The sequence below is a fragment of the Cotesia glomerata genome, linkage group LG7 (genome assembly GCF_020080835.1).
Source record: "Cotesia glomerata isolate CgM1 linkage group LG7, MPM_Cglom_v2.3, whole genome shotgun sequence".
Classification (NCBI taxonomy): domain Eukaryota; kingdom Metazoa; phylum Arthropoda; class Insecta; order Hymenoptera; family Braconidae; genus Cotesia; species Cotesia glomerata.
Window position 1 is genome coordinate 15,072,475 of NC_058164.1, and position 24,603 is coordinate 15,097,077.

General features: G+C 28.0%; 4 protein-coding genes and 1 long non-coding RNA gene across 9 annotated transcripts; 1 reads left to right on the plus strand and 4 right to left on the minus strand.

The window, feature by feature from the left end:
• Positions 1–2,971: 2,971 nt before the first annotated feature.
• LOC123268349 (cysteine-rich hydrophobic domain-containing protein 2) lies at positions 2,972–6,069 on the minus strand. Its single transcript, XM_044733340.1, has 4 exons — positions 5,464–6,069; positions 4,776–4,986; positions 3,922–4,038; positions 2,972–3,843 (listed from the first exon to the last, which is right to left on the minus strand). The coding sequence occupies exons 1-4, from the start codon at positions 5,583–5,585 to the stop codon at positions 3,793–3,795; spliced, it is 501 nt and encodes a 166-aa protein (XP_044589275.1). The 5' UTR covers positions 5,586–6,069; the 3' UTR covers positions 2,972–3,792.
• A 1,431-nt stretch (positions 6,070–7,500) lies between these two features.
• Positions 7,501–9,514, plus strand: LOC123268340 (46 kDa FK506-binding nuclear protein). Its single transcript, XM_044733323.1, has 4 exons — positions 7,501–7,665; positions 7,847–7,936; positions 8,060–8,948; positions 9,030–9,514. Exons 1-4 carry the CDS (start codon positions 7,656–7,658, stop codon positions 9,109–9,111), a joined length of 1,071 nt encoding a protein of 356 aa, XP_044589258.1. The 5' UTR covers positions 7,501–7,655; the 3' UTR covers positions 9,112–9,514.
• A 2,228-nt stretch (positions 9,515–11,742) lies between these two features.
• On the minus strand, positions 11,743–12,358 carry LOC123268350. The gene is made up of 2 exons (XR_006510214.1): positions 12,124–12,358; positions 11,743–12,025 (listed from the first exon to the last, which is right to left on the minus strand). It is a non-coding gene; the product is annotated as an uncharacterized LOC123268350 (long non-coding RNA).
• Positions 12,359–13,324: 966 nt separating this feature from the next.
• On the minus strand, positions 13,325–21,293 carry LOC123268331. 5 transcript variants are annotated; one of them, XM_044733307.1, is made up of 4 exons: positions 21,114–21,293; positions 15,674–16,007; positions 14,320–15,346; positions 13,325–14,043 (listed from the first exon to the last, which is right to left on the minus strand). In XM_044733307.1, exons 2-4 carry the CDS (start codon positions 15,787–15,789, stop codon positions 13,762–13,764), a joined length of 1,425 nt encoding a protein of 474 aa, XP_044589242.1. In that variant the 5' UTR covers positions 15,790–16,007; positions 21,114–21,293; the 3' UTR covers positions 13,325–13,761. The 5 variants fall into 5 exon arrangements, with proteins under 5 accessions (XP_044589242.1, XP_044589247.1, XP_044589246.1 ...); XM_044733312.1 differs by having other exon boundaries at positions 13,325–14,040; positions 21,114–21,290; XM_044733311.1 differs by lacking the exon at positions 21,114–21,293 and adding an exon at positions 19,443–19,467.
• A 1,358-nt stretch (positions 21,294–22,651) lies between these two features.
• Positions 22,652–24,413, minus strand: LOC123268348. The gene is made up of 2 exons (XM_044733339.1): positions 23,573–24,413; positions 22,652–22,842 (listed from the first exon to the last, which is right to left on the minus strand). The coding sequence occupies exon 1, from the start codon at positions 24,158–24,160 to the stop codon at positions 23,576–23,578; it is 585 nt and encodes a 194-aa protein (XP_044589274.1). The 5' UTR covers positions 24,161–24,413; the 3' UTR covers positions 22,652–22,842; positions 23,573–23,575.
• Positions 24,414–24,603: the final 190 nt, after the last annotated feature.

A 24,603-nucleotide genomic window follows, 5' to 3' on the forward strand; every position in this document is an offset into this window, starting at 1 on the left:
CTGGAACTTGAATTCAAGTCTTCATTATTATCACAATATTTATAAACAAACAGCAAAATATTTTTTTCAATTTTTTGAATATTTAAACAAAGTACATAAATATAAACCCAATAAAACGTGTACAAGATTTCATATATTTACTCATTTTATAATATATAGGTATTAGAGTGGTCCAAAAAAAAAAAAGTTTTTTGCCTATCATGTTAAAAGCTTCTCTAAGGTATAAAAAAAATTCCCTTCAAAGCGCAGCTTGATATCTCAATCCCCCACAAAGCTCAATGAATTTCTATTTTCCTATTTAAATAACACATAAAAAAATTTATTTTACGTTTTTATCCGGTAAAACTACGAAAAAAAATTTTTTCTGAATTTTTTATCAATTATTCTTGTAGGAAATTTAATTCTCTACAAAAAAGTACTGAGGTAGTTTCTTCGTAATATTAACGAATAAAAAGTTATTGAGCTTTAAGTACTCGCACAAAAGAAAATTTGAACGAAGATAGTCTCAACGCAACTTTTCGAAAACTTTTTTGGTAACTACATGTATTTATTTCAAAATTTATCAAACTAGACTGTTTATAATATAATTAACACATGTCTTTTGGTGAAGTATTAACTGTGAATTATGAATAATTTTTCTCATTACAATTTGGATATTTTTTCCTATGAGCAGTGATTTTTTAAAATTGAACTTGAATTTCATTACGGAATCTGAATCAAGAGCAAGCTAGTACTTCCGGATGTATACTGAATTTAATTTTTTTATTTAAGAACATGTAGGATAGGTGAATATTTAAATTTTGAACATGATGCTGGGACGCTTTTTGACCGAATGAAAAATCATGAAACTTTGCAGGAGTACCTAAATAAAAGTCCTTCGTAAATTGATTCTTTTATTTTTAAATTTAATCATTGAAAAAAAAAAAAAAAAAATGATAAATAAACAGGTAGAGTTCGTGCGTAAAACTGCCTTATCTCAGGAGTCATCACATATTTAAGTAAATAAGCTTGACTATAAAGAAATTGCTAATAAACATACAACCAATATAATTTTTGAGACTGATTTGATTTTTTGGTTACTTCTTATTTTAGTTTATATTACTTATAAAACATAATTATTAAAATGCAGCTAGGTTAGGGTAAAAAACTAATTATCAACAAAAAAATTTTTTTTTTTTTTTTTTTTTATTTAACCCCGCTTTTCAGACTTCTGTCTCGATGGGGGTCCGGCCGAGACCGGAGGGCGACTCCAGGCTGATCGGTACATTAAGTTTGGCAGAATAAGTTTGGCGGTACATACTTTTTCAGCCTGGAGAGTAATGTGGCTAGGGTAATAGGTTATTAGGGTAAAAAACTAATTATCAACAAAAAATTTAATTTACTATATATCTTCATGTAGGCCGCAAGAGAGTGCTAAAAGTAAATTATCTAGTTTAATTTTTTTAAGCAGTGGTTAGAGCATTTACAAAGTCTGGTAATCTCCAGTGCATTTTATATGTGGTTAAAATAAACAAACCGGTATATTAAATTGTCATTTGTTGTCACTGGTCCAGACTGAATTACCGATATCAGACTGTATACCATGTTTTTAAGAAAAAAATATAAATTACATAATCAAATACTTTGAAACAGAAAATGTGATACAACATGGATTCTAAAATCATATCTGTTTAAATTTTCTTTTATTGCGAGTATTTGAAGTTTAATAACTTTTTACTTGTTAGGATTACGAAAAAACTACTTCAGTACTTTTTTGTAGAGAATTAAATTTCCTATAATAATAATTGACGAAAAATACAAAAAAAAAATTTTTTTCGTAGTTTTACCGGATGAAAACGTAAATAAAATTTTTTTTACGTATTTAAATGGGAAAATAAAAATTCATTGAGCTTCATGAAGAATTGAGATATCAAGCTGCGCTTTGGAGAGAATTTTTTTTATACCTTAGAGAAGTTTTTGAGACAGCAGCACTTGAAAAAAAAAATAAAAATGTTTTTTTTGGACCACTTTAATAGGTATGTATTAAAGTGTGTCATTTACATAAATACAAGTATATATTTTTTTATATAATGTCAACTCATAATCTTAAAGTCATTGACAAAAAGAATTTTAAGCATTTTTAAGCAATCTTAATTTTAAGCAATTTTAATTCATTATTGAGTGATATAATTTTAAAGACAAAATAAAATCATCCCATGTTAATGAAACACTTTAATTTATATCTATTAGATTGCAAAAACATCAACGATTTTTTTCTTTCAATAATTGTATTGAAAATATTTTTAGGCTGTAGAAAAAATTATTCGATTGAAACTCAAAATTTTAAAATCAAAATTACGAGGTGCGTTATAGATACTCTCTTTTTCTAGCTTTAATAACATAGACTGCTTTTAATTGATATATAACTTAAAATTCAAGACATTATTAAAATGATACCAAATTCATGTTTACTTTTAAACATTTTTTTTTTCTACTTTCGTTAAAAAATTTGATTTGTTTACGTAATGTATTGGTAAATGCAAGCAGCTAATTCCAATCGAATTTTTATAATTATTTTTTATAATTTTTCAAAGAGTAAATTTATTATTTACGTAATACTGCACCTTTTAATTTAAACATCAATTAAAAATTCAAACTTTAAATAACACCATTTTTTCGACTTCCTGTACAGTATTTTTAATTTCACTATGGAAAAGAAAAACATTTGATGTTTTGGATACAGTTTAGTATGCATGAACAAATTAAACTATCCCAAAGTATTATCATCTAAATCACATTTATTTGACAGTTGAATTAAACTGTCCGCAAAAAAATTTTGATATTAAAATTACAGTTAACACATTTAATAACGGTAAGTAAGCATTGTATTAGTATATACATAATGGAGACATTGTTGGCTACTGCCGATATCATACAAAATTCATATCACCAGTGCGGTTCTAGCCCACGGTCGTGGATTATGATGGTATAAAATTTTTTTCTTTGGGCACCTCATACGATTGAAACAACGGTAACCAATCAAGCCCGAGAGATTAAAATGAAATAAAAGTTAAAATTAAACTTTTATACGTATTAATCAAGAGTGAAAAAAAGTTTAAATTGTAAGTTTTTCAATGGTCTTATTGATATTGGACGGACTTGAGAGGTTAAAATTTTCTTAAAGATAAAAATTATTCATGATCGTCAAAGATGATTTTCAAAATTTTGTAATTCTATTCTTATTTATAAACTGATAAATTATTTTACTAATAGCAAATGATTATCGTACTAATAAGATAACAATAAAAATATTAACAACGGATGAAATTCAATAATTTAAGATATAATTTTTACGAAAAAAAAAGCTATGTTGATTTTATTTGAATTTGTTTTTACTTATGATCAAGGTCAAATTTTGATCCTGTTTCTGACGTATAAAAATTTTCCATGAAAAAAAATGTAAACACGAAAAGCTTAACATTTAATTTTTTTCCTTTTTAATTGATATATGAAATCATTTAATAGATATCAATCTTGAGTATTCAATTACTTTTTCTATTGTTTGGATTAGTTATTTCTCTTTGTTGGTGTTAGAGCACCATTGTAACTTGTTTTTACAAAAATATATCATCACGATATAGTAACTATCTACCACCAAAAGCATTCTAGTAAATAAAAGCATACTACCGTCCTGAATTAATCAAATTTCACATTTTTTTATAATATTAATATTTTGTTTTTACAAATTATCACGATTTATGACACATCTCAAGCCTAAAACATTGAGTATACCGTCTCTTTATTTGTAACATTTTAATCTGGTTTATAAATCGGTATTTTGGGTATAAATTCAATCAAAAGAACCTATAAAAAAAATTAACATTATAATCCAGTCATATTTGGTTATTTCAATTGGTGATAAATAATTCAATAATTTCTTACGTATTCCATCATCGATGAACTATCGCATCTCTGTTTAGTTAGTCGCCAGTGCAATCCAAGCTTGTGATATAATCGACTATTTTCCCACTCTAATAATTTATTTAACGAGTGTTGTGTCTAAAAAATAAATTTAATACTGTTTAATATTATTAAAAAATATTTCTTAATTTTAAAAATTGAATTAATAAAATAATACTACAGTGGGAAACTGTATAAAAAGAATGAAACAAGAAGATTTTATATAAGATGGTAAAACAAACTGCTCGATTTGGTATCTGACATCACCCCAAGTTTTTTATTCCATGATTTGTGTGCTATTTTTCATATCAGATTTGAATCGTTTATTAAAGCTCCGAATTTCAATATGTCTAACTTCAGACAACGTAATAAATTTAATTTTGAGGAATTAAATGCAATAAAGGGGAACAGATCCATTTTTTGCTTAGGGATGAAAATAATTAGTTTTTCTTATTTGAATATTGCTTTGATTGAAATCAGTTCAGAGTTCTGAAACGCATGGTATGAAAAATAATAACAAATGTGAAAATAATTTACATAAAATAAAAAAAAATTTTTTTTTTTTAACAACATAATCATAACTTGAAATCTAAATGACAATTTAACTATAGATAATATAAAAATTGATTGAAAATAAGCCAATGTTTGTTTTCAGTTTTGGTTATAAGTTATAATTAAAATAGGTATTGGACGATATAAAGAGTATATTTTTGATACTTGTTGAACTGGAAAAAAAACCTTTGTTATTTCTAGAAAAACTAAAATTTTTTTTTTAACTTATTGATTCAATTATAAAATAAATATAATTTAATTATTATAAATTTTGTATTACTTACTCTTTTACTAAGACAAATAACTGGCCACAATGAACATCCCAAAGTACAGCAACAACATACGCAGCCACAAAATAGCCATTTAACGTTAACAGGTAATGTTTTTTTTAGTACACTGTTAACTCTCATAACAGTAGCTTTAAATTCTTCTGGAGCTACTCTTGATACTAATCCATTAGGAAATTCTGCCTCAAAGCGATTGCTTAATCCAAACCTGAATTTAAATTGAAAATTATTAGTTTATTATTCACATTATCTATAAACTTTAATAATATATTGTTGTAATGAATAATTTATAAAATAGTTTGATTCATTATAATTATTTTCTTTTAGCTTAATTTTAATAAAACCGTAATATTAGAAACTAGAATAATAAAGTTATCCTATAATAAATATCAAAAGGTCAAAAAAATATACTATTCTTTTGAAATAAGCTATTTGGATAAATATGGATAATAATAAATATTTATGAATATAATATTTTTTGTTTTGGTTTTACTGTTTTTCAAAAAAGAAAAAGCACAAAAAATGACAGAACAAAGAAATTTCTGTTAACAAAGGAATGAGATTCTTTGTGACGTTCATAGTTGATAAGCCATAGTTAGGAACCTTAAACAATTCGGAGTAACTAAAGAATAAATGAAATGACATACATTTTTTTTTTTTTTACATATATAATAATAAAACTTACACAGTCATATTACCAGCTCCACGAACGACAATCGGATCTGGAACAATAGTTACATAGTGGTCCTCTGAATTTTGTTCATTTTCTTCTTCTTCTTCTTCATAAATTGCATCAAAATCTGCCATTGTAATGGATTTACAAAATAAATCTTTTTCCTAAGCCAATTTTCTTACTTTTGTTTTTAATCAATTTTCAGCAAACATTTAATTCAATGTAAGTATTTTTTTATTTTCGTCAAACATTAATTACATCCACTTCTATTTACTACAGAAAAATAGTTAATGTCTGATAACTTTTATTGTATCATAGAAAACGTTTGCACACAATAATTTACACACTGCGGAATACTGCAGATAATCCTGGTAACGAGGTATGAACATTGGTGGAACATCTCACAATAATTTAAATAAAAAATCATGAATATGAACTCCAAAAAAACATACCTATACTACACCTACTACTTTCAGTCATGGGAACTTTGCTATAGGTAAAGAAATGGATAAAGAATATTTAAAGTTTACCTATATGTTACTATAGGTAGATCTCGATACTATAAGAGAAATATATGTATAAGCATATCTCTTTATATGTATGTAGAGTATGAAAGCTTGATGGTGTAGGCATTAGGTATAATGAGACTTTGTTCCCTCTCCCTTTGTTACTATTTGATGTTAGTGCCAACTTAATTTATCAAAATATACGAAAAAAATCAACTAATTTTTGGTTTTGTTATAAATTTTCATTTTTTACTTGTAATTATTACAATTTTTTCGAAGAATACGGATACTAATAATAGATTAACCTATCAGTAATAACTTAAGAAAAATAAGAAATATATTATTACATAGATAAGTTTAGTATGTATACTAAAATTTGGACAAGCGTAGTTGGATTAGCACAACCGAATGTCATTCGTGAATTTTCGGTTTTGCAAATAAATTAATTTAAGCTAATGTTATTTTATCTTAATCGTATTATTTTTCAATTCAAATCATTTAATTTAAAAAAAAAATCTTGGCTCAAAAATTCATGTTTGCTATAAAATTTCTATAGAAACCGAAAATACCCGAACGAAGTTACTATTTTGACTAAGGGATTGGTAGTAGAAAAGCAAAAATTTCAGTTATAATTACAAGTAAATTTGATTATAAAATAATTGTGGCATAGCTTTCTAAAATTTTATTTTTATTTTTAATATTTAAGAATTTGAATAGCACCAGAAATCAGCAGACATCTGACAATTGTTGAAATTTTTATAATCAATCAATTATGATGAAAAAGATATTTTTTAAAATTGGCACTTTTAATATTTATAATTTTCTACATTGAGAATTCTTTTACCTAATTTTTTTTTATGATAATTTGAACGTGTTTTTATTTGTCCTGAATTTGATTGTAAATTATTAATCTAAAATTGTAATTTTTTTCAATGAGCGAAATTTTTTATTTTTCTGAATAAAAATATGTTACTCTCAATTTTGAAACAAAATTTTTAAGCTATTAGCGATTATAAGAATGGAATATTTTAGATTTTTTAAATCCATTTTTCCCTGGAAATTTATAAATATTTCAACAAAAAATTTGTGACACAAGTAACACATAATACTATTTTATAGTTCCAGATACAAAAAATTATTAGTTGTCAATTAATTTCGACATTGGATTATTGGAAAAGATATTTTTATTTATATTAATACATTTTCGAAAATTTGAATGAATTTATCCTATATTATAAAATAGATGAAAGTCTTGAAGTTAGCCAAAGGTCGAAACTCGCAAAAAACGGGCCACGACTCATTATTGGTTGAAATTTAGGCGCGCGCGTAGCGCGCTATTCAAATTTCTAGTTTAGATTTAAATTTAGTAAAAATATATTCATTTATAAGTGAAAATTTTTAGTAAGGTTTTTAAACGCAAGGGGGAGTCACTTATTAATTATTACTGGGTCAGATGATTTCTGCAAAAAATAATTTCATGACTGATAATCGAACGATTGAAGCGCCACCATTTAGAAATAGAAACTATTGCATTTTAGATTTGTTGGAGAAAGTTTATTTCTCATACAGAAGTTGGCGCGAGAACAGTGAATACTCTTTCCGAAATAATTAATTTTTATCAAAAAGTTTAAATTAATTAATTCTGTTAGTTTTTTTTTTTTTATTTAACCGTATTACTAAAAAATAATATATATCAAAATGTTTTGGGGTGAGTTTTTAGAATATCTATCGTTTAAATTTAATGTAATAAATAAATCACGCCGGTACTTGTTTGAAATATGGCGTCGCCATGTGGTTTCTGACCTTTAAGAACATGTGATTTTTTAAAATCATTTATTGTTATTTAATTTGTTTATGATAATAGAATTTTTGTTTAATCTATTTTTTAGGATTGATAATGGAACCAAACAAGCGGTACACGCAAACCGTAGAAAAAGCATTCCACGTGTCTATGGCGACTCTTGATGTTACGACCGCAGGTAAAACTTCTTACGACTAATTATTTAAATATGATATTATAAATCGAAATTATTGGATTTGTTACCGCTAATATTACTCTGTTAATTTAAAATATTAATTTGATAAAATTTATTTTTCTATAGATGATGCAGTTGTTCAGGTTATGCTATGTTATGATAACCGTAATTATCTTTTGTGTAACTTGCTTAAAAGTTCATCTCAAGCCCAGCTTGATTTAAACTTCAAAGAAGGAACCAGAATTTCATTCACATCTAACGGTCGTGGACATGTACATTTAACTGGTTATTTGATACCTGATGAGTTAGATGATCTTGAGCAAGATTTAGAAGAGGAAGAAATTCCTGAATTAGTTGCTAAGAATGATAAGCGCAAAGCTAAGGAATTGCCAGTAGATAAAAAAATGTTGAAACGTTTGAAGACTCTTAAAAATGAGTCTTCTGAAGATGACTCCGACGATGATGACGATGATGATGATGATGATGAAGATCAAAGTATGTTGGAGCGTGAAGATGACAGTGATTCTGATGAAGAGGGAAGTGATGAGGAAGAAGATGATGACGACGATGATGATGAAGAAGAAGAAGTAGTACAAGCAAGACTTCGAGTACAAAATGAGCTAACTAAAAAACAAAAAAAACAACAGAATCAAATTCAAGAAACTGCCAAGCAAAATAATTTGGTTAACGGCAAAGACAAAGGAGAAATGAAGAAGAAGAACAATGAAGAGCAAAAGCCTCAGAATGAACAACTGGCTAAGAAAAGAACTTTAACTGGCGGTGTAGCTATTGAAGAGCTTAAAGTTGGTACTGGCGCTCCAGCTAAATCAGGCAAATTCATTTCGGTCTACTACGTTGGGAGATTAAAGAATGGTAAAAAGTTTGATTCAACTACAAGTGGAGATGGTTTCAAATTCCGCCTTGGTAAAGGAGAAGTTATCAAAGGTTGGGACATTGGTGTACAAGGCATGAAAGTTGGTGGTAAACGACGTATCACAATACCTGCACCTATGGGGTATGTATAATTAATTATCTTAAATATTAATCTATAATCTTACATTTTACAAGATAATAATTATTTATAAATCATTTTTAGCTATGGTGCCAAAGGATCACCACCTGCTATTCCTGGAAATAGTACCTTGGTATTCGAAGTTGAACTTAAAAATGTTCATTAACTATATGATGATAATTATAATTAAAATAAGTATTGACTTATAATTTTTTTAAATACAGTATAAAGATATTTTAAATGGCTCACTCACTCATACCTCTTAAAACTTTAATCATTTAGCTTAATATTATGTGCCATTAATAAATGAATCATTCCATAATAATATACTTAAAAATTCTTGTTTCATGAATTATTTTTTCAATGACAAAAAAAAAGTAACTACTAAATTTATATATCAGCTCAGTACTTTTTTACATGCTTTTTTTCATACTTGAATTATATATTTTGTAATACGAAATATTTACAATCCATTGAACATTTTTTTGCTACTATCATAAGGTAAAGATAATTGAACAATTTTAATTGTATTTGGCATGTTAAAAATAAATTATCGTTATAACTTACAATACATATTGTAAATAAACAAAAACCCTTTTCAATTTACTTACGAATTTTATTAAAACAGAATGTCAATTAGTATGAATAGAACAGACAATAAACTTTTTTTCGATTATAAATAAATTAATTGATTTTTAAGAAATTGTAATTCAACTAAATCTACGTAATTATATTTAGTTGTCCAAGTGTATATTTTTTTTACAATTTATTGAAATACTAACTTTATTTTTTGAATTTTGAAAATGACTGCAAGATTCACTTTCTTCTTTTTATTTTTAATTTATAATGGGATTTGTAATATTTTTCTCTGTATAGTTGAGGGCACTTTTGAGGGATTTTTGAATATCGAGCATAAAATTTGTAAAACACAACTTAATTTTCGATGGTTTCTGATAACCTTTCAAAGCAATTGAGCCGTGACTATGTTCACTTCTTTGACTAGCTTTGGTGGAGCATGATTTTTATCAGGTCATTCTTTGTTTACTTTATATTTCCATAATTAATAAATATTATTTTTATAATTAGATCGCTCGAGCACTGTCACCAAATTGTTGACAAAAGTAAATTATTTGGTGGTTTCATTTGTAAATATATATATAGAATGATAAATACAGTAACCCAAGCGATACAAAATTTTTTTTGGTGATGTTTTCTTTAATTTAAGTTGATAATTATAAATATCTGACTTCTTGTTAAATAAAATCTCCCAAAAAGTCAACATTTGTTTTGTGACGCTTGGGATCCTATTTTTTAATGTTTTCAAACTGTCGAATTAGAATAAAAAGAAAAGAAACATTTAAATTTCACCAAGTTGATTAATCAGTAAATTAGGTACTTTCTCTCTAAGACTACAATGAAAATTGGAATTTTGTTGAAAAATGTAAGTGATTTGATGAATCATCGTAGAATTTATTTAATTCCTCCTGACTAAGTAGATTAAAATATCAAACATTACATCGTCAATGCATTATTCAGTATAAGTATATCAAGTGACGTCTTATTGACGTTGCCTTTAACTTATATATTTTAGCTCTGTTGTGCTAATCAATTGTTCGTGAGAGGATCGTTGAAACGGTTGAAACCACAATTTGTAATTAGAAAAATTAACATAAGCATGTTATCACCCAAATTATGATTCCAATAAGCTTTCTTAGTGTATTTTTTCGTTGAGAAGATAACTCAATTCTATATCAATATAACCACTACCTAACATTCTTCCATATACAACTGCATGGCATAATTGCAATATGGTTGTCTAAGATAATTAGTTTCTGGAAAGTTGATAAATCTTAATTACTGAGAATATCCAATAGTTTGAATTTTTTTGTGATTCATTTTTCTTCCTTTGGATTGCTGCTAATTTCAGCTATGAACGTTTTACTTTAATTAATTTTGACAAGATCTTCCTTATTATCTTAATTATAAAGATAATTAACCACTATAAGAGTGTCAAAAACCACAAAAAAGAAATAGAAAGTTAATTATAATTATTGTCTTTATTGAATTAATTTCAATTATTTTGTATCTAATATAAATTGTATTTTGCTTGAATGATACATAAGTACTGTTTATAATCAAATAAGCAATGACTTATCGATTGATACTTCCACATGATTTTTTTTAATTAAATGAAAATAATATACATCTGAAGTTTTAGTACATACAACAGTAATGCTTGCGCATTAATAGAATATTATGAGTCTTTAATAAAATAAATAAATATTGCTACAATGAAAAAGAATAAAAAATTGTTATATTATGTTTATTAACTTATTACTATATCTATACTTGGAATATATACTTTGTTTTACGAAATATTTATAATTTACTTAACATCATTGCTAATATTATAAGATAAAGTTATTTAGACAACTTATTTGTATTTAGAAAGATAAAAATAAATATTAATTATAATTTAAAATTTCCCCGTGAATAAACAAAAATCCTCAATTGATTTACTAATTTCATTAAAATACTAGATTTTTAATTAGTGTAAATGCAGCAGACAAAACAATTTTTCAATTAAAAATAAGTAAATTAATAATTATAAAAAAGTGTAATTCAACTAAATATACATGATGATATTTAGTTTTTAAATGTGAATTTATTATTTACAATTCATTAAAATTTCACTATTTTTTTTTTTTTTTTAATTATAAAAATTAATTAATATTTGCTATATTCATATCGATTGTTTTTTACTCAAAGAAATAATGTATGATATTTTTCCTTTTTCGGTTAAATAAAGATGATTTTTTTATGTTTATTGTAGAATTTAAAAAATATTACTCAGTTTTCGATATTTTCTGAGAACTTTTCCAACCCATTGAACAGACACCATTTTCACATGTTTTGACTAGTTCTGGTGGAGCTTGATTTTCATCTGGATTTTCTCCTTTATTAGATTTAATTTTCCATAATTTTAAGAAAATTGGTTGTAATAAAAATCTCCAAAGTAATAATAAAATAGGAATGAAAACACACGGGACACATACCATTGTTATTGTATATTTAGTGATCTGAAAAATATGCAAGTTTTTATAAGTTATTTGATTGAAATTTATAAAAGTATTTATTATGAGGTTAAAATATATATAATCGAAAAATATTTACTTACCAATTAATGCTTTGACACGTCACTTTTACTTATAATAATTTACTGTCAACTTGGCTAAGTAGAGAAAAATATATCTGAGGTTGCTTGATGGTATTGCATAGCAGTGACTCTTACGCATGCGCCTTAATTGTTTTTTGACACATGACATCAAGTTTAATTTTCAATAAAAAATATTATTGAATATGAGAAACTATGTTTATAAACAGAAACAGAAAAAATGTCCTCAAAATATTTCGATTCTTATAAATTTAAAGAAAAATTCTTGAATTTTTTAGAAATTCTAATAATTTTTATAAATCAAAAACGAAGCATACACTAATGATAAAAACAAAATATTTATTGTGGTTCTCATTAATGAAAGATTATATATTTTATAGTTAAATATTTCTTCTGATGATATTAGCTGTTCTATTTATTGATTATTATTATTTGAAAGGAATTATTATATTTTCGAGAAGCATTAATAAAAATTTAGTTTTATTTGAAGATATCTTTAGAATAAATTAATCAAATAAAATTTTAACTCTAATGGAAATGATGAATTATGTAATCAATGCTCGCTATTCATCAATATTTACGTGTAAAATTAAAGAATTTCGATAATAGTTTTACATGTTGAACTAATCATTTAAATCAGACAATTTTTTCCGAGAGCTAGCAGATAATTTTGAAATAATCAAAGTTAAATAATTTTTCTTAGCTAAAAGAAATTTTTGCGATATATATTATGCGTATAATTTAAAAACCTTAATGAAAAAAATTTTTTTACATAAATGAGTTTTTTATTGATTCTGAAAAGCACCTTTTCAACTACACACTCTCTTGGATAGTTTTCTATGTCGCAAACGATAAGAATTTCATAAATAAATATATGTATTTTATCGATTATAACGAGGTCATTAACGAGGTGTTATAAGATATTATGTAAAATCTTGATTTTATTTTTATAAAAAACTGATTTTTCGTTGCTGAATATCACATTCATTATAAAACCAGTTTGTATTGATTTTTTTTTAAAAGTCATACAAAGTTTAAAAATTAAATATTCAAAAAATTTGATCTTATTTTTTTTCTTTCAAATATTATGGATCAAAAAATGAACATATAAGTTTAACTATTCTACAAAATTTAATTGGTCAATAAAATTTTTTATACATCATTAATACTATCAACGAGGTAGGATTGAATAGAGATTTTAATGTATTTAAAAATTATAAGATATGTATTTAATATGTTGGTGTTGAAATACATTATAGAGAAATGCAAACGAGATGGTCACAGCCACTATATTGCTTTGCTAAGATTATTTCATAAATCTTGCATATGATTTAATTAATAATATACAATAATTATAATAGTAGTATATAATATAATATAAGGTACCACGAAATACATATGGCTAAAAATCAGTTTAAAAAAAAACTGGTGTTCTGCAATGAAGAAATAATAATCCATAAAATGAATTGTAAAAAAGATTCTTCAGTATTTACTACATATTATAATTTTATCATCTAATAATGCATTTTTTTTTTTAAATCGGTCTTTATAATTATCAAAATCTATAAATTATACAAATCAAATAATTTGATACTTTCAAATTAATAAATTAATAATAGTCATTACAATTAGTCATTTACTTTACATGCTTCCAAATATTTTACGTCCTTTAGTAACAGACATGGAAACAACGACAACACTTAATATAAAAAAGACTAGCCCTAAGATTGTAGTGAGGGCACGACACCACTGTCGTTTACGTTTAGCTCGAGCAATTAACCGTCCTAATCTTTCAGCTCGATGACCATCTAATGTAAAATCCAAACTTTTGTTGAAAACTGATATGCCTTGATTCCAATTAGCTTTGTTTGAAGACTCTCCAACTGCACCATAAGAGGAACTTTCATCACTGAGGTCTAGCTGCTGAAACGAATTATTATTGAATTAAATTAAATCGAAATATTATTACTATACTTTGGTAGAAAAATTAACTTGGTCCGAGGTTTTGAAGAAATTTTTTGTCTTGAATCAAACAGAAAAATTACCTAAACCAAGAAAAATCTCTTAAGTCAAATAATTTTTCTGTTGGAATCAAAACAAAAAAATTCTTAAAAATTATCTTCTTGGTTCAAGATTTTTTCTCTTGGGCCAAATTAATGTTTTTATCAGTGTTTATATATTAAGTAATAGAATATTTACCGTAGAATATACAGGTTCATTAGAATTATAACAAGTTTTATCTTGTATATTTTCAATAACAGGAACGGTACTATTGTGTTTAACATTTTGGGAATTATCACGTATTTTAATAAATCTATTTTTATCTTTGTCATTTGAATTTTCAGCACTTTTGGCATTACAGTTGGGAATCTTACGTGAAGTATGAATACCATTACAACGCGGCACAAGAAAAACAGCTGGAATTTGATTGTATTGTTGATGATGTTTGTCACATTTATCTTGAGATTTAGTAGAAGATTTAAGTAAAAGTGTTTTTCCTTCATGAAGACACTGGTAAGATGTTTTGAAAGATGGTACAGAAACATTTGTGTATCCAGATTTACTGTACAGTTTAAAATTTACAGGATTAACAGTAACAGAGTCTTGACCGATAGCGCTGGAGGAAGAGGATGAAAGTCGATAAATATGTTCTTCACTGGAAACACCAGTAGATGTTGTTCCGTTTGTTCCATTATTCTCAACCTTCTGCACAGTACGAGAGATGTCACGAAGAATTTCTTCAGGCGTCATGTCGCACTCGCCGTCAATAACAGAGTTGAGGGTCCGTGAAAGCTCGAGGAGGACTTCTTGTGCCGTACGGGCAGAAGGCTGACAGTCTCGCCAAGCATTGCGACATCGACTGGCGTACGTGTAAGTGCGAGCGTAACTGCAACTGGCAGATAAGCCCTCACAGTCAAGCGTCTTGCAACCAACCAAGTGTAAATCTCTACGATAAATGGATGAACAAGGCCAAATAGGACGTGGTATTGCTTCTGCTTCGTGAATTACTGCTAGACCGAGAGCGGCCTCGGCACCAAGTGTCCCGACCGCGGAATTTCGGAGAACTGAAGCACAGCATGTTGAATATGAGCTAGCAGAGAGAGGCGGCGAATGGCTTGAGTACCCGGAACTCGTTGAGTTGCGCCATCTCCTAAGATTACGAAGGGCAGCCGCGCCTCCGTTTACCAATTGGGATACTTCCGCATCTACTGTTTCCTGCTCAGACCTAAAAGTGAATATTAAAAACTTTTATAGTGAATCTTTATCAATAAATACTACTAATGCCTCAATCAATTATGTAAGTCACCTCGTTAAAATATCAACTGTTGAAGTTAATTTGTTTTACTTTCTATAATCATCCTGTTATGTCTATATATAAATAGTAAACTCCGAAAAATTCTTCACCTACATTTTATAATACAATAATTAAGTCTCACCGTTAGATTCAACTTTTTAAAAGTAAAAGGAATAAACATAGTAAATATAAATATACATGTATTATCATCAGATTATCATCACCCACCCTATCTTAGTAATAGTTTTTTTGGCTCACCACTCTACATCACAACGATGGTAGTCCTGATGGATATGTGACGTTAATCCGATTCCCTGATCTTCACTGTTTGCGGACTGGCCACCAGTGAGATGCGTCTTGCCACGCCGGGGCATTCCCTCATACGGCACCGCGATTCTTACACTTATACCTCAATGCCACTAGACCGCATGGACTTGATGCAGGTTCATCCAGTGCCAATAACCACCGTAACATTCTCCCCCTTCTGAAGACTGTCAGTCAATTTGCCTGGATGTTGACCGCATACCCATCATTAACCACATTCTTTATTTTTTATCTACACGAGATTTAATTTATCCACTTGCGATTGTCTCTGAAATCAGTTCAATAGTTACCATTACATTTTATTCATTTCTTCCTCTGTATTACAATCATAAAGTGAATGGCATACAGTTAAATAATTACAATTACAAGCGGATTAAGTAATTCTATACGAGTGGCACTTTACCTATTTTCAGATATAAAATAAAAAAATGAAAAGTTTATCCCACGATTTTTAGCAAATTTTATTTTTTAAATTGTTTTAACATAAGAAAAAAATACAATAATATTATAAAGTAAATGATTACCGTCAAATTATCGATCATAATTTGAAATTTTAATTTCAAGACTTTTTACATCCAAAAAAATGGTATCTGTAACTGTAATAATAGTTCATAGAAGAATAGCTTAAAACCACGAAATTTTGGTAAATACTGTGTTGGATATCTTAATTTTACAATATTACAGTAGTCGCATAGGGATGGATAAAATATATGAGTTCGATAGTGAACGACAATATTTAATGAAATTGAATACACGACATTGGTTTCCATTGGGTTTCATAACGTAAGCTACAGTGTTAACCAATAAGTCAACATTAATTATCGTGTCATGATACCGTCGAGGCTATGAAAAATCATTACGAAATGTTTCCGATGAGTTTAGAAACACAAGAGCGTAAATGGTTGTGTATTTTATACATTTGTATTTATATTTATTATACATAATACATGTACACATTAGAGGTGCTACTGAGCAGGTAGTGCATAGGTATTATTGGTGGCGTGATGATGAGGATAAGATATATCGAGAGTTACTTGATATCCGCTGAATTTAATCGGGATCCCGGCGGCGGCCATGTAAACTTTCACGTTGGCTTGTTGTTGATGTTTACGTTATTACATTACGGAGTGGAACCAAGGAATGTCGATGGGCGCGAGGGCATTTGGCAAAGGCCGTCTGCATGGTCGAACCAACTTGAGTGCTCAAGCAAAAACTCGTTATTACAGGAGTCATCTGAATACACTCTCTTAAGTCTAAGCCTATAAAGAAACTTAATGATTAAGAGGTGAAGGACTGGAAACCTAAAGAAGATCCATGTACCTAACATACCAAGTGGTTCGAAAAAATATTATAGGTCATCGTCATCAGTTTCATTAGCATGTCATCCAGATTTTTTTTTAATTAAGATTTTGTATAAGTTTACTTTTATTTTTAAGTTAGAAAATTTGTTGCACTAGATTTTCTTAACAAAAAAATAAACCTCAAGCAATCAAAATTTTATAGAATTGGAAGAAAAAACAATTTTTTTTTTTTTTTTTTTTTTTTTTCCATGCACATTAATAGAATAAACATTATCTTAAACAAGAAATCATACATAATAGACATTTTTAATTGAAGAGATTATAGATATGAAAAAAAAAAATTATGAGCTGAAAGTAATTTTGAGCTAAGGTAGGGTCTTGAGGAAAAATAAATTTTGAAAAAGATTGATCTTGCAAGTCATCCCTGAAACTTTCCGCTTTTTTGAGCCTGAAACGCTCGAGAATTTTCCAACTGGTTGATTTTTGAACACTTCGAGTTCTCCAATTGGTTTAAAAGTCTAATCAGATCGAAGTCTAAATGAACACATTCGAACGCCGTGTCACTCATCTCAATCAGTTGATTCGTCCTCAATGTATCGTGCAACAAAATTTTATTCATACACATATACACATGCGCGTGCGTGGTCAGATGTCCAACCGGGCATAGTCGGAACGGCTTCCTAAGATATCAAAACCTAGAGATCTGATAAAAACTCGACGTCTTAAAATTGAACCGAAATCAAATTACGTTTTCACGGTCAAAAAAGGTCAAGTATTTGATAACAGTTTTATCAGATAACCCGTTACATCACGATTGAAGTAACGGCTACAATTATTTATGGAAATCTTTACATAGTGCTACAATTATTTCAAATGGTTATTGGTTTTATTTTTTTTATTACACGCTGAGAATGTAAAGTTAATATGGAAAGTTAATTGCTATCATTGATTTTTTATGATTAGTATTCGAGGTAGTACTTATTATAGTATAAGCTCGAAAAAGAGCCTAACGGAATACTCAAGCTTATTGGTATAATATGAGCTTTAAGGCGAATTCAAAGATGAAAAAGCCATCCAACAATTGAAAAACAAGAAAATTTTTTAAAGTAATTTGTAATTTTGTAAAGTTATAAAAATAAATGCAACAGTAAAATTTTATTGAATTTAAAGGTAATATTGATTACAGAAAATTATAAAGATATAATAATTGAAATTTATTTTGTGAGATTTCAGATGTATTTCTTGCTTATTCGATTTTATAATTGAATTCGAGTGTTATTAAAAAAAAATAATGATTTTTCAAAATTTCAATGGTCACCATTCTTAAATTGATAAATTAATTTAGCCCCGCAAAAAAATATACTCTGAGTAGAAAATTAATTTTATTCAAGGGAAAAACGTATGAACTAAGAAAATCATTTGGAAGAGTTTCGTTGTCTTGAATCAAGTTAAATTTACTCAAACAAAAAAAATTTCTCAATTCAAGAATTTTTCTACTCAAATCAAGATGATGACGCTCTTCAAAATAATTTCCTAGGTTCAAAAATTTTTCTCTGGACTCATGTTAATTTTTTTTCGATGTATAAATCAAGTATGTAGGAAAAAAATTGAATGAAGAATTCATAGCAAAATTACATTTTTAAGCTCGTTTTATACCTCCTTCGTTATAGATTTTAATAAATGGTTTATTAATTGTTACATAATATTTCTAATCAAAGATAATAAAAATATTACTTATTATCTGCCAATAGTAGCGGTATTAACTTTCTCTTAAGATATGTATTAAGTAGAATGATGGATGTAAGAAGTACTTATGATGTTCATTATAAAAATTGAAATAATTGGCACAATTTTACGATCATTATAGAATTCTAGTAAAATTAAGAATTTCTACTTGCGCTCTTTTGACATCTGTTACACTTAAGCTTCTTGTACTGCATTTTTGTCTGAACTATATCGACCGAAAATTCATTAATTCAGAGCTGTTGCATACCTATAAAAAAAAATGTGCCGGTTATATTCAGCATGTTTTGAATGAGTTAAAAATCACATTTTCTGGTTTTTCGGAACCTTGCTTTTATTTATTGTGAGCCTTAAAATAACTTATCGAGGTGAAAAATTGAAAAATGTGCTATCGTTTTTAAATTATCTTATTTGATATGGTTTCAGATATTAAAACTTCAAATTTTAACACATATATGAAAAGTAATGTGTGGCACGATATGAAACAATAACACTCGGTCCCGTCTGAAATTGTCTTGATTCATCCCTTGCCACGTAATATAAACGGCCGAGTTTATCTTGAGTAAATGCGCGAATAATTCTTAACAAGAATTTCAATGATATTCAAAGAATTATTTGATACGAGAATGTACAGAACAAGTCAAAACTTTGGTAAATACTTTTTTTCTCTTTCAATAAACTAAGGTATTTGATTGCGTATTCGTGCGCAAACAAAAATAACTTTGGGAGTAGAATCAATGAGGTCCATTGGCGCCCCGCAAGGTCGAACAAGTTAAAATATCTTTGAAGACACATTGCTGCTGTCCGGGCAAAATACGGAGGCGTGAAAATAACGCGACTTTCACTTCTCTTGGAACATACAAATACGACGTATCATTTATTTTTTATGTCACTCCATATTCAATTGTTAAAAGACTTGTATTATGATCTTGTGAATTATAATTAAGTTTAGTTTCTCATAGACTCATTATAATTACTTATGGATTTGTTTTCATTTATGCGGTTTCTACATTTCTTTTATTAAATTGAGACTATTTTTTCCTTATTCTTAATGTCAGTGAGATTATACTGACGATTATTTTCTGAACAATAAATTTAAATTTCTACAAATGATATCAAATCAATGAAAATTTTATATACTTTTTTTTTTTTTTTTTAGTGAATCAGTTGTGCACCCAATGAGTTCCAGAAAAATTTGATTTACAAACTTTCACTTGGGACGCTGCGACATGGTCGTACAAGTCAGGGACGTCCTTGTCTCAAAAAGAAGACGCCGCTGTAAGTACTTATGATTCAGGCGCCATGCATTTCATTGGAAAAAAAAAAAATTTGTTTTAATTAATGCAATCCTATGCAGCAAACATAAAAAATTTATAAAATAATAACAATGATTAATACTTTTCGATTTCGAATCCGCCAGGGAGGGGAAGAACAATTTTTTTTTCAGTCAATTCTTGAGATAAAGTTATTCTGTATAATTGATATCAATTAATAATATTGGAGATTAAATTTTGTTTTTAATGGAACCATATAATTTTAAATAAAATTTTGGACACATCTTCACCACTGTAATTTTTGTTCACTAAGATTTGTTTTATTATTAATTATGAGTAATTTGATTTATATATATATTATTTATTTATAGAGTAACTATCAGTAAAGGTAAAAAAAATTGCTACAATAGTAAATAATTTCATGTTTAAAAAAGAGATGAGTCAAGTGAGAGTTGGTAGATAAATAAAAGAAATGAGACAAAGACATTGGAGAAAGTTATGAGGTTATCGATTACTAACAGTGAGATTACACCCTATGTAATTTAAAATTCAAAAGTAAGAAACGTTCATTTATATAGATATATGTATGTTAAATTAACAAATTTAATAAATAGCACAAAACTAACTATAAATATGCGTTCTGTAATGTAATAACTGAAATTTAAACTTTAAAAGTGAATATAAATTATTTAAGTATGTTCGTGGTATCGTATTCAAAGAACGATCACTGATATATTGCGTCAACGAGTACAAAGCAATGTCTACGTGCTTGAATACTCGATGAAATTGTCATCGAGGTAAAGGTAAGGCATATTTACATAAAATGTTATAATAGCACCTGTACGTGCAGACGTTTACTAAAACTAGTCGACCCAATAAATATATAAACGTATAAGCTATTGTAGTACAGATAATAGATATTTTATTTAACATTTGTCACCATCACTTTTTAGATTTTTTCTTTTAAAACCAAGATTCTATTACAACTTGTAAGAAAAACCTCATGTAATTTCATAAATAATGTAATCAGTCAATATATGAGTTTCATATAAGTACCTATTTCAGTAAGCAGCGGCTGTCCTTTCGGAGTAAAACTTTCACGCACGTTGTTTGCGCGCGTTCGATCTTGCACTCGCGGTTCTCTAAAAGAAACTGAAAGTCCCGTTTATCGAGGGACACACTGTCCACAAACTCAGGTCTCAAACTCAGATCAGGCCGGGCTGGCTTATAGATACCAGGTACCAAATACGTAACTTAACTGTTGGTAACGCACTTATAAGAAGTATATTTAATTGACTTACTGAAGTATGCGTTCATCTAAATTATTGTGATATATATCGAATGAACATAAAGTCGTTGAAGAATAATAGAAAATTTGTAATTTACTCCTGAACTGTACCGAAAATCAATACCTACGAAAAATAATGAAGACAACCATATCCATGTCTAATAGAAATAACTTTTGAGAACCTCCTTAAGTTCAAAGTAAACAGTATTATCTCATAGTTCAAAATAAGATTTTTTTTGAATGTTTTCAGGTAGCCTGTTGTAATCAATTAATAAGAAAACATGTGTAAACCATTTCTAAATTTCTATTGATCAGATTCCTTTTTTATACTTCTATTTATTTAATTTAGTTTACCGGTGTCGGATGATGAGTTAGCATTAATTTTTTAATACAAAAGAAATGCTTTTGGGACAGTTAGGAAATTTTAAATTTACTTCCATTTTCAACATAAAATATTATTCCTCTAATGATGCAATAAATCGAAGAAATGGACATTTTACTATCTCTTTTTTTTTTAAGATGAAAAAAAAAACAACTAAAAAAAGATATAAAATAAAAAATCCAAGTAACCGATATGGTTGTATATGATTTTCGGAAATTAAAAAAAATTTTGTTGTAAATTTAAAAATTAAAAGAAACAATTTTGGAACGTATTTAGTGTGCGTGGTTACGAAATATTTCACTTTTTATGAAATTCCTAAAATCTATCTAGGGTAAAAGCCCCAATAGATGATCACGTACCAGTATATGATCACTCCATGTATTTGTATATTTATATTCACAAATATAGGTATACAAATACATGGAGTGATCATATACTGGTACATGCCCGAGTCGAAATTTAGAGGCCAAATAGAGCCTCCTAAGATAGGACTCCGGTCGGACCTCTGGGATCTAAGTCGGATCTATTCTTATGTTAAATTAGATCCGACTTTAGACCCCAAAGTGGTACAAATTTCCGTTTTTACCACTTTAGTGTCCAAAGTTGGACCTAATTTAACACGTGCATAGAACCTACTTAGAGCTCAGAAGTCCGACAGAATTACTATAACGCATGCAAAATTTATTCTGCGCACACCAGGCCCCTATAATCCACCATTTTGTTATTAACTATAAACATATTTTGAATAAAAAATTAATAGAAGAGAACTTTTACAGTTTTTAGTTCAAAGTGCATTTTGGACTCAGAAATTGACCAGATATAACATATGTTAGTCTAAACTTAAACACTCGCCTACTTAGCCAGAAGAAATAAATTAAGGGGGGAAATACGTGTAGATGGCCGTTTTCGAGCAGATTTTAATCAATTATTTAAAGGTATAAAAAATTAATATTATTTATTCAAACTTTTGGGTTATTTTGTACATATATTGAAGAGTAAAAATTTACATTTACAAGAATAAAACTTAAAAAGTAGTAAAGATATCAGCTGATACATCTCGTAGGTTGTCGTCCGACTTCGCAACTGGTGTACATCATGGAGGCCATAATTTTTATCTGAAATCAATGCATCAAAATTATAACTTTTTAGACATGTATCTTCTATATGAACTTCTCATTTTAAAGAAAAAAAAAAAAAATTTTCATTTTTTGACGGCTGTGAAAGTAAGTCATGTTTTTACCTTTTTTTTGTTTATTGTTTAGTATAAAAATTAGTTAAAATGAAAAAATTGCTTCTGATTGAGGTTCATATTCAGCACAATTATGTAAAGAAATAATATACTAAATTTGAAGATGATTGGTTAAAAACTTTTTAAGCTAGAGTGTACACTAGTTCGAAAAAACTAGTTTCGAGAAAAACGCGTTTAAAAAATAAGTGATGAAAAAGTTAAGGTGACCGTCTCTTTTTTCTCATGCAATAATTTCTCGCGACATAAATTATCAGCAATAATTTCTTGTTCGATATTTTCACAAAGGCAATATTTCTCATTGTCAAAATTTATTTGGTATTATTAATTATTATTAAAATTAATATTTATTCAATTATGAATTTTTAATGATAAAGTGAAAATAAAATATTTGAGAAACTTTTAAATGATAATTTTTTGCTCTGTGAGAATTTTTTTAATCAAGAAATTTTTGAGTGAGAATTTTTTGCATGTGAGAAATTTTTGTATGATAAATTTTTTATGAACAATTTTTGTTTCGATAAATTGTTACTGGTAAATAAAGCCACGGTGCCAAAAGGTTAATATAAAGTTGTATTAAACGAATTGAAACAACTTACCAATTAATCAGCTATTCCAGCACCATATTGTAAGCCTTCTTCAGCTTCATATGCTTCATTTTGAGCTTGTAGCTTTTCTTTTCGTGCTTTTCGGGCTTCTTTACTGTCCAAGGAGCTGCGTCGATTCTGACGGGTTACGCGCTGACTGTCGGATTGTTGTGCGTGATTGAAGCTATTGTTCCCAACGATGAGACCTAACTCGTTCATGACTAATAAAATACTTGAACTGCCTTCATTGAATAAGCAAGCAGCCAAGTATGCAGCAATTTCAATAGTTTTTAAACCACTATGCAAATGTTTAGGGGCCATACGCCAAATAGTTGAATTAAAACTTTCATTAGCATTTTGAGTATGGCCTCCTAAACATCTCTCCAATAAATCTACCCGGGATAAATCCTGATAAATTGGAAAAATCGCTTTTTGAACGTCAGGATGCAAAGGTGTCGGATGTTTTGGAGGTTCTGTCCCCAGAGCTTTAGCTTCGTTCCACTTACACCAGCTATCTACACCCTTTGGACATTTGTCATGTTGTGGATTATCATCTGTTGATATCATATGGAAATAAGTTGCCAATATCTCATTTTTCATGTCTTCAACGCTATTTACATTTCTCCTAATTGCTAGTCCATAGTAAGTGCTTAATTTTTTTATTAAAACTTCTGTCAACTTGGAAGTATATGAATGACTACCTACTCGACCCTAACCGACCGCTCCGTTCAGGTAATTATGTTCTCGGGCGCTGTACCGAGCGCACTTACTAAATCGCTTGTAACTTTTGAACGAATAATAATTTTGACCTGAAATTTTAACTGTATATTTTTCAATAGTTTTACAAGCGATTTATGAAAAAAAAAATTTTGAATTTTTTCAAGCCTCTACACGTATTTCCCCCCTTAAATACGCCCTAACAAAGATTCGAATTAATTTTGTTTGAATATGAATTATTGACTGTATTGAAATATAGGTGACAAGTTAGAAATGTTGTCAATCATCGTTACTACTATACTAGTAAAGCTACGTACCATAATTAA

What these genes read in the sequence shown, in the direction of transcription:
- LOC123268349 (XM_044733340.1), bottom strand. Translation starts at nt 5,585, where the DNA reads ATGGCAGATTTTGATGCAATTTATGAAGAAGAAGAAGAAGAAAATGAA. An exon ending in GGAGCTGGTAATATGACTGT is followed by an intron (nt 4,987 to 5,463) that starts GTAAGTTTTATT and finishes ATTTAAATTCAG; the next exon opens with GTTTGGATTAAGCAATCGCT. An exon ending in GTTCATCGATGATGGAATAC is followed by an intron (nt 3,844 to 3,921) that starts GTAAGAAATTAT and finishes TTTTTTTTATAG; the next exon opens with GTTCTTTTGATTGAATTTAT.
- LOC123268331 (XM_044733307.1), bottom strand. Translation starts at nt 15,789, where the DNA reads ATGCCCCGGCGTGGCAAGACGCATCTCACTGGTGGCCAGTCCGCAAAC. An exon ending in CATCGTTGTGATGTAGAGTG is followed by an intron (nt 15,347 to 15,673) that starts GTGAGCCAAAAA and finishes ATTCACTTTTAG; the next exon opens with GTCTGAGCAGGAAACAGTAG. An exon ending in ATGAACCTGTATATTCTACG is followed by an intron (nt 14,044 to 14,319) that starts GTAAATATTCTA and finishes AATTCGTTTCAG; the next exon opens with CAGCTAGACCTCAGTGATGA.
- LOC123268340 (XM_044733323.1), top strand. An exon ending in TCTTGATGTTACGACCGCAG is followed by an intron (nt 7,937 to 8,059) that starts GTAAAACTTCTT and finishes ATTTTTCTATAG; the next exon opens with ATGATGCAGTTGTTCAGGTT. An exon ending in ACAATACCTGCACCTATGGG is followed by an intron (nt 8,949 to 9,029) that starts GTATGTATAATT and finishes AATCATTTTTAG; the next exon opens with CTATGGTGCCAAAGGATCAC.
- LOC123268348 (XM_044733339.1), bottom strand. Translation starts at nt 24,160, where the DNA reads ATGAAAAATGAGATATTGGCAACTTATTTCCATATGATATCAACAGAT.